The sequence below is a fragment of the Gymnoscopelus braueri genome, assembly GCF_963280865.1.
Source record: "Gymnoscopelus braueri genome assembly, chromosome: 11".
Classification (NCBI taxonomy): Eukaryota; Metazoa; Chordata; class Actinopteri; order Myctophiformes; family Myctophidae; genus Gymnoscopelus; species Gymnoscopelus braueri.
The window spans coordinates 28,438,263-28,448,255 of record NC_137613.1 but is presented as its reverse complement, the minus strand read 5'-3'; the positions used below and the strand labels follow the sequence as shown (position 1 = coordinate 28,448,255).

At 40.9% G+C, this 9,993-nt stretch overlaps 1 protein-coding gene across 1 annotated transcript; it reads left to right on the top strand.

Annotated features, from left to right (window-relative positions):
• The first annotated feature begins 1,972 nt into the window (after window positions 1–1,972).
• tmem200b (transmembrane protein 200B) lies at window positions 1,973–8,013 on the top strand. Its single transcript, XM_080443422.1, has 2 exons — window positions 1,973–2,221; window positions 5,294–8,013. Exon 2 carries the CDS (start codon window positions 5,345–5,347, stop codon window positions 6,575–6,577), a length of 1,233 nt encoding a protein of 410 aa, XP_080299548.1. The 5' UTR covers window positions 1,973–2,221; window positions 5,294–5,344; the 3' UTR covers window positions 6,578–8,013.
• The last annotated feature ends 1,980 nt before the right edge of the window (window positions 8,014–9,993 follow it).

Genomic DNA, 9,993 nt, shown 5'->3' with positions numbered 1-9,993 from the left:
GAAAAAAAAAATTGACTGCGCTATTTTAGGCTAGTCTTCAAAGTATAAAGCTTGTCACCTTTGTAATAAATAAATAAATATTATTGCACGCATAGCACAGGATTTATATAAATGCTCTGTAGCTTCTTAATTGAACGTGAGTGATGGCATAGGCTAGCCTATAACACTGATTACACTTATGGTGTTGATTAGGTGAATTAATGACTATGCCTAAGTGTTAGATTTGTTACACATCCCAAAAACAAAAGCCTAATGTTCAGGCATAACATAGCAAAATGAGATATTGAACGAAAGACATTGTCTGGTAAGTGAAAACTTCAGACCACCCAATGTCTACTCTAAACTGAACAGGGACTAAGATATTACTATACTAAGTATTCACTAAGATTTGTCTTAAGCAGGCTATAATTGCTTTTCCTGAGCTTCCATAGAAACATTGAAATCACAGTGTCTTCTGTCTTCATTAACTCACATTGATCAAACGTTTCTTTGCCAGTTCAATCATTTCCTTGTGTTAATTAATGCTGGGCTATTTTGTTTGGGATTGTTGCCCATGTCTTAATGAGATCCAACCAGCGTTGCAGAGGGAGGCGAGTCACTCCTAAAGTGGTCTGCTTCTATTTTACAATTTGTGGAGACAGACACTTTATACTGTCAGGCAGGCACAATAAAAGGACTAATCAGTAGGCTATAGGTTTTAAGGTTTTCTTTTAAATTGATTGGCCTTTATAGATGTAATGTAGCATTTGTGTTTGAGTAAACAATTATAGGCAATACAATACATGATTTCATCTTTGGTCCTTTGAGCTTCTCTGAAGTCCTTCCAAACATAAAAGGTAGACGCCTCCTCCGACTCTGGGGCGTCTGTATCTCGGACGCCATTTTTGGGAAGGCAAGCTCATAATAGGCACTGAGGCAGCCGCGTAGGAACTTGTTAGTTAGTTGGAACTTGGAACTTGTCAAACTCCACACTTGGATTTGTGAAATAAATCGGATTTTACTGCAGTCTAAACAGGGCCCCAGAGACATGATCAGTTCATGTGAAGCTTGGGGCTGTAGGTTACAAACAGACGTTTGTGTTCAGCATGGGATGAGATTGGTTCAGAAGAAGATGTGTTCAACAGCAATAATTTTATGTTGTTGTAATTATTAATTGTGTATTAATTTTACAAATTGAGGCTTCACCACATCGACAAATAAATTACAGAGTGGCAACACGGCAAAAGTTGTGCAAAATAGTTATCTTCCACTGGGTTTTTATTATTTATGATTATACTTTATTAAAGTTTATTTATTACTTTCTAACCATGTATTATAATAATCTTGATTGATTGACTCTGCGACTTTGATGTTATAATTTCTTGTGTTATGTGTCATGTTTCAGAACACAGACTGTCTGTCAGTGTCTCAAACCATTTCATTTAGCCTATTTGCTGTTTTGTAAAAACGAGAAAAAAGAAAAAAGTTTTTTGGTCCAAAATGTAAATAAATAAATGATTCATTGTTGTTCATTTATTGGATTAAAATATGCATTTTAGATGTAAGTCTAAAATCTAAAAATATATATATATATTTTCACACACCTAAATACTTTTATCTAATCATGTAACCACATGCCTACTGGATCCATAACTCCATGTCTGGCATTTGTTACAAACTTATAACCGCTTGAAAATCGGTTGAAAGTTGAGAGTTGTGATGATTTTAATAGTCTGCTTCAATGGACATAAATGCATTAGAAGGCTCGGTTGCCTTCCCGAATATGGCGGCCGCGATACAGGTCGCTCCAATGAACTGCAGCGGCCAAGGAGGTATCTAGGTTTCTATGTCTATGCTTCCAAATGATAATATATTTTATTTTGAAAGATATAGCGCGTTTCACACCGGAAGTCTTATTTTTATTCGCGCTAACTTGACAACAGTAGTCAAGACTGGAGCTGGAGTGGTGTTCAGTGTTCTGTTGTATGGAGCAATGCAATGGGTTTTGGCTGCAGTTTGGAACATCATCTTCTCATTGCTGAGAGGGATAGGTGGTCTCATTCAGACGTTTGCACTGGAAATTGAAGACGAAACGGACAGTGGAACACAATATATCGCATTTTTTTTTACTGCAGAAACTTGACAGAATTGTTTCAGTCAAGATCAAAGCCCCCCCCTCTAATCATTTGGATTATGTGTGCAGAGACTAGGAACATGCTGCAAAAGGATACCGCAAATACAGGCAAGTTTTCATGTAGCCAATTCGTAAATTATGCATAATGTTTCAATAAAGATAATTACTGATTTATTTATTTCCAGAATATTGCCTTACAATATTATTTGACATAATGTAATCCTACGCAAGGACATCATCCAATTTCCATTTCCCAAGACAGTAAAGTGAAAAATAACACCGATTAATATTTGATGTATTATTATTTGTTTTAATGCCATGTTATTTCATCAACCAATCTACAGTTCTTTGATCTCAACGGTCTTTCTACAGGTTGTTTCGAAAATGTCATCAACTGTGGCACTCGAGAGACTTGTGACAGGACAGGACAGTCTGTCTGCCTTTTGATGCCTATAGGCTATATAAACTCCAATGCTGTCGCTTGTTGCCGACAAGAACTGATCTACAAGCTCACAACGCGTCGCCATGCGACGCATTGTGAGCTTCTCGATCAGTTCTTGTCAGCAAGCGACACCGTCGCATATATTATAATAAGCTTAAGTAAAGGAATGCAGCAACAGCACGTCAAACAGCCTATTGCAGTCGCATCGTGAAGCTGCGCAGTGATGAATGCTGATGGTTCTACAATAAAGCAGGCAACCCCCAAACAGGAGAGGAATCTCTGCAGTTTATTACCTTATAGTAACTGTCTTATCTTAATAGGCTACGCCTTCCCTTCATTATTTTGGCTGTTTTGTAGCCAAAATAACCCTGGCCACATGAGCAATTTAAATCCATATTCATCAGCTATTTGAAAATAGCCGATCTACAAGCTCACACTTGTGAGCTTGTAGATCTGCTATTTTCAAACGAAATCTTGGAGAAAAAGTGAAACATTTGAAATATCTTTTAAACATCCTAAACAACACAAATTTAGTGCGGGAGTCCCTGACACAAAACATTTTCAGATAGGCAAATACGAATTTGGGGGTCCTTGATTTGAGAACCACTGGTGTGTGTATATATATATATATACATATATACATATATACATATATATATATATATATATATATATATATATATATATATATATATATATATATATATGTATATGTATATATATATATATGTATGTATGTATGTATGTATGTATGTATGTATGTATGTATGTATGTATGTATGTATGTATGTATGTATGTATGTATGTATGTATATATGTATATATGTATATATGTATGTATGTATGTATGTATGTATGTATGTATGTATGTATGTATGTATGACATGTCATTTGACATGAAAATACAACATATTTGATTTATTTACACATAGGAGTAAAAAACGGAGAGAATGCATGTTAAGTTCTCCAGCTTTCAAAGGGTATCAAAGGGTGTTTCTTCAATGCAAGGCTGAAGGCAGTATATATAACTGCATCCTTTTGTTCCCAAACAGCCTCCTCTATTTAATTCCATCCTGACGCACTACTTGTGGCTTATTCTACGAGTATTTTTGGCTACCTTCCACATTCTTGGCCCATTAAAAGCGAGTGGAAAAACAAGTTAATGAAAGGTATGGTCTGGTTTACATCATCCGTTGATGACCATATCAATGACCATGATGAATGAAGGGAATGTTCTGCTTAGCGCAGAGAACAGTCCAACATACTTTGTTATATATGGGCTAATTCATTGTTCTTTATAAATAGTACAACATAACCAAGCCTTTAGAGACTTATGTTATCAACACCTTGGATCAGCCATTTGCTTAGACAGCTTTGCTTTACTTTGTGAGTCCAGGGAGATATAAAAAATTCCAAATCAAGATTGTTGTAAATCACATCCTCACCACATAAACCTCTCCTGGAGGATTGTTTGTTATTTTAGAACATTCTGAATCGGCCACATGTGGTCATTTCTCTTGCAGTGGACGTTATGTTAGTTTATTCCTCACTGCGTTTCCAAAAGTAAAGGCGTTTGAATGGCACATTGGCTAACAGTGGTGTGAATAGTTTTATGCTGAAAGCTGTATTCCATTTCAGCAGTTGAGTGCCTTAAATTGACCTTGCAGGCTTTCCAGGAGTTTACCACTGGCAACAAGTCCTGCTCTGGACACATTCACATATAATGGACCCATCATTTTGTTTTTGTTTTTTTTGTGTGTCTCTATTATAGAAATCAACAGCATTCACTCAATTGTGCACCCAGAAAATGCATACGCACTCATGAACATCAAAAAGCAGTTTGGGTGTACATTTATGATTCAGGCCTGTTGCTCATGTGGTTCATGGTTCAAAGAACCAAAACCATATCAAAAGAGCTTTGATGAGTGGAAGACGTAGCCTGATCCCATCTGTACATGAACATTTACATAACTATGAAAGAGACATGACTTTGCCATGTGTCCTTCCAGAGATGTTATCAGAGCAAAAATAACAATCCAACAGATGTTATATGTCTCCTGTCAGAATCAGTCAGATGCTCTTCACAGAGAAGAGCAGGAGGGACATGAAGTCATTTTCATTTCCAGGACTTTTCACTAATTACAGTCAGAATGTTTGAGGCAGTTATTTTCCATTTCATTGCACCTTGTCTATTGAAATTCATAAGACTATAATGGCACACACTGTAAAATCGTTGGTATCAACTTAATTCTGACTGTAACATTGGGTGCAAATGGACCTATACGGGTAAATGAACACAGAGGACTTTATGGTGCATAATGTGTATGCTTCTCTTCTTTTGTTTGTATATTTTGGGGTTTACAAGCTCTCCACAGACATGAAAGAGCTGGGAGCAGTTTGTTTGATAGTGCTCTTGCTTAACTATTAGCAGTAATGACTGACAGTTAAAAAGCAGATAGTTGCAAAACAACCCCCATAGAGAAAGGTTTTATAAGAAACCCAGTAGGATTCCTTCATGTTTTATATCAAAATGATACATTGCAAGCATTCGTTTAAATGGTAAATAAAAAATTAAAAGAACAAATATGAAGCAGATAGTTTGAGTCAAAGAAGCCAAACAGTATATGATATTCTGTTATGTCATTTATAAGTTATTCATACATTTCAAGAATCTCATAAAATCATTTTTAGTTTTTATGTCCTTATTATTAACTCTTACCATTTGCCCTGCCCCCTAGTGCTCAGATAAGGCCGTGACCTGGGGCAAAGGCATTAGACCGACCGGCACCATGAAGACCGAGAAATCGCCCTCCCACACACGGAAGTCCCGGTTCAGCTTGCGCAGCAGAAAGAAGAAGGACGGGGTGATTCAAGGCAAACTGCGCATCCGATCCATGCCGGGCGCCTTTCTGGTGCTGGGTGTCATCGTGGTGGTGGTTGGCACCGCTCTGGCTGTGGCGGGATACTGGCCTTACAGGACGACGCGGTCGACCATACTAGGAGCAACAGATGGTGGAGGAATGTCGGACTCCCAGGCATCTGGGTGGAGTATTGGAGCTAAGGGCCTCCTGTCCACAGCCAGCCTCATCCACAGTGAACGCATGAAGCTCCTGGGTCCGGTCATAATGGGGGTGGGGCTGTTCATCCTCATCTGCGCCAACACGGTTCTGTACGAGAACCGCGACAGGGAGACTCAAATGCTGCTGGCCCAGATGCGCAGCGTCATCTGCTCTGTGTCAGCCGCCGTGCCCGGTGCAGACCTCACTGAAATAGCAGTGGCCAACTCCATGGCCAGACACTACCAGTGGGTGAGCAGCTTACCTGCTGCCCACCTCAACATCCTCTGTCTGCAGCAGATGACCAGCGCCAGTTCGGAGCCCTCGCTTCGGACCAGAGACCAGGAGGAGCGGTCAGATGGGACCTACCAGCAGGCCATCCTACGAACGGAGGCGCTGCACCACCAGGAGTCCGTCTCACCCAAGTCTGTCCACTCATCTCACTCCAACTCCTGCAACTCCAGCAAGACAGACTTTAACACGCGCTCTGGAGCCGAGCCCGGGGGGAGTCCCAGCCTCGAACCCCGGCCCGCCCATCTCTTCAAGCTCAACAACTGCCTGGTGTCGGCCAGCTCCATGTCCACACTGGGTGGAGACGACTGGGAGGTCCCTGCCATCCAGCCCAGACGCTGTCACAGCTTGAGCTACAGGACTAACCCTCACAGACTCCAAAGTCTGGAGTCTGAGGGACCTAGTACGGAGGGTCAAACGGTGGGATCCAACACCACGAGGAGAGACCCTGGTTCACAGGTATGTGTAAATGTGCCTGGTCAAGCTACGGAGCCCTTGGAGCTGAGCTCTGTGGAGGAGCAGACATATTGTAGCTGGCCTCAGCTCGAGCTGGGTTATGCGAGGAGATACCTGAAGCTGGAGAACAAGGAGGACTCAGTGGACAAACTGCTGGACCAGATGGAGCAGCAATGTTCTCAGCGGGATAAAAGCTTTGGGTCGGGACCGTTCCAGTGAAGTGTCCTCAAAGGTTTTCAGGCTCTCGATGTTGTCAAACAGAGGGATCGTCGTGGTTAATGATAACGTTGCACACCCAGGAGTATTTGCTATTAATTTGGATGCTAACATAACTTCTTCTGATGTTCGTCTGCGAAAGTCAAACCCAGTAATGTTCTGATTTGATTTATTTTGTCCTCAGCAAGGAGATTAAAGTGGAACCAAACTAAAATCAAGCCTGTATTTCAGTCTTCCATGGGATTTGGATATATACTGACTAAGAGGAGTTTCGGTCAGTCATTGGATTGACGTAACAGTCACATAATATATAAATATATATTTTTGTGAAGCGTGGGAACAATACACAGACCACATACTGTCATAGTTGAGTGGAGCAATTTGCCAGTCTGTTTACTTTTGCACTGTGGGTTGACAGTAATGGCAGAAATATTGTCTTTCATTGCCAAAGCGTCTGCAAACTTCCAGGACACAGTGAGCAGATCCACGTCTGAGAGGTGGAAGGATACAGGAGGGACTTATTTCACTGTGCAATCAATTTAAACCAAACTACCTGGACTGCGGAGCCTCTTAAGGTGCTGACAACTTTTGACAAATGCAGCAAGAATATAAAAAAATTGGCCTTTTTGAAAAAAGAAAAAAAAGGGGGGAGAAAATCCCGGGTTGAAATGCATTGCATGATAGAGACGTTACAATACAGTACGTCACATCTTATTAGTTATGCAGAATGAAGGTTATGTTGGTCTATGATGTGTAAGGGATGATGGGTAATCTGTCAACAGGTGAAGGATATGTTTGTTTGTGTTCTTGGTTGTTACAGTATTTCTACACAAAGTGTGACATGACTGTGAGGAGGCTATGCTATGCCTAATTTATAATGCCTCGTACGATGGTGTTGCTCGCTGGAAATAGCAAATCTACAGGCTCTAGCTTGTAGATCGGTCTTTTTCGGCATGGGACAACGTTGTATGTCTATGTACAAATCAGGCGTTACGATGTTGGTCGTCTCTGGCATTAAGTCCTAGATTGCATTGTGCATTTAAGGGGGGGCGTCCAATGGAGAGGAGGGAGTGGACTGGATTCCATGTAACAAACTGCTGTTTTACTGACGTCTCAGCTTGATGTAGCAGGTTGATCAGTGTTTTTGCATGCGGGCGGAGATGTGGGGAACAAACACGAATAACACTTCTCTCCAGAGGATTCCCTCCTCTCGTTCCCCTCCCTCTCTCCCCCTCCCCCTCCCCAGCTCTCTCCTCCTGCAGATGTGGAAGAGGAGACTCCACTGTGTTTACGACACCACAGTCTTCCTCCCTTTCTTTCCTTTCGTCTGTGCTGCCTGTTTTGTTTGCCGTCCGTGCGTGACAATTTGTGTTCTACATGTATACCGAGCAATATTAAGTGGTCTGCCCAGAACAATCAATGGTTTTGTCCAGCCCTGTGTTGACTTGACCCATCGAATTAAACAGCATTACATTGCCTGTGTTTCAAATATAACAAGACCGTGTTGTCAGTTGGTTTATTTGTTCCCAGTTCCTTGCTAGGAACGCTGACCTTCTGCCCCCTGGGGTTATGGGACAGAGTAAAACACACACAATCCTTAAAGGAGTAGTTCACCCAAAAAAGTACTTATTTTCTATCACCCCATGAAGCCTTGAATTCATGGAGATTTCTTTGTTTGTTTTCGTCGCATTCCTGAGCCAATAATTTGATGACCGGAGGAGTCTCTTAGGAGACTGTTTGAGTCTCCGGTCATGAAATTATTGGCTCAGGAATGCGACAAAAACAAAAAAATCTCCATGAATTCAAGGCTTCATGGGGTGTATAATTGATAGAAAATAAGTAATTGTTTGGGTGAACTACTCCTTTAACCACTTTCAACCTGGCCTCCCTATTTTGGGAATGTCATTACAAACATTTTCACACACAAAAAAGAAAAGCGAAAATAGCAGATGTACAAGCTCTCAACAGTGAACCTTTATTTATGTTGTTGTTAAAAGTAAGTTATCATTGTGTGGAAATGCAGTTGAAAGTGTCGGATTGATTTGAAAATCTACCAGAAATTATCCCTAGATTATATTTTATTTTACGAATGGAACTCAAACATGACCACTTCATGTTGATGCAAATATTAGCTTGAGAAACCGATCATAGTAAGATGAGTTTATCATCTGAAAGTTTGAATGAAAAGAAAATAGAAAACTGGGTAATTCAGTCAGAAAAACGTACGTCAAATACATCTTTATACAGTTATATAGAGTCGGACTGACCGTTGGGCATTTGGTCAAATGCACAGTGGGCCGTCGGTCTAAATGGGCCGGTGGCCGGCCTGCTATTATTATTTTTTAAATATTTTTGTTATAATTAGCCCCCACCCTCTTTGGCTAACTACTGGCCCACAGAGGAGAGAGATATCATGTAATTGGCCCACTGCTTTGTCTGTCATCTGAACTGGCCAATCCTAGCATAGCACCAGCCCACAGAGCAGAGAGAGATTACAAGATTGGATCGGTGATGAGAGAATAAGATAAAGGAAAAAGTTAACTTGATCATTACAAAAATGGAGATGGTGACAAAAAAGCACAAAGGGGGTGCACTGAAGTTGAGAACATTTCCAGAGGCAGAGGCTACCAAGTGCAAAATAAATTACACATGTTTGCTGCAGCTAATAGTGATATAAACAGACAAGTCAACCCGTGACTGTAGCAGCAACCCGCTGTTACCCAGGCAGGTACATAGCAGGTACAGTACATACAAGCCCAGATCCAGGCCATCAGACTGTATTGTTTTGTATGTTTGCTAAAAGTGCAATCCATAAATGGAATGAAAGATTGGCACCATGACCATAGTCATCAGCGAATCACAGGATTAAAGTAAACTCCAAAGAGACAGTCCGATGAGATATCTTCTGAAGTTCTTCTGACTAAGGTAGTGTTCATGATTATTTTTCTTTTTAATCCATGGCAGCCGTCAGTCACACTGGCACACATTACGTGTGTGTGTGTCTGTGTGTGATGAGATGTATTTTGAAGTTCTTCTGATGTTCATGATTATTATGTTATTTTAATCCATGGCGGCCGTCAGTCACACAGGTGTGTGTGTGTGTGTGTGTGTGTGTGTTATGTCACCTTGCCACTGTGACATCGCTTAAAGACACCTGACTTAATATTTAGAGGGAAATCTTTTAAAAATAAATAAATTAATTATAATGTTTTTGAGTCACCACAAACGATTTGGGTCACCACACACAGTGGTGGGCCGGTCCGGTCACAAAACTTTCTTTCTGGTCCCAGTCCGCCGCTGCAGTTATATCTAGTAGAACGGCTCTGTTCTAGAAGTTCCCCCGTGAATGTGAGCAGCGTTCGAAGAGTTTCATATAGCATGAACCGATTCAGATGCTGTGTGGGTTGGGGTGGAAGAGG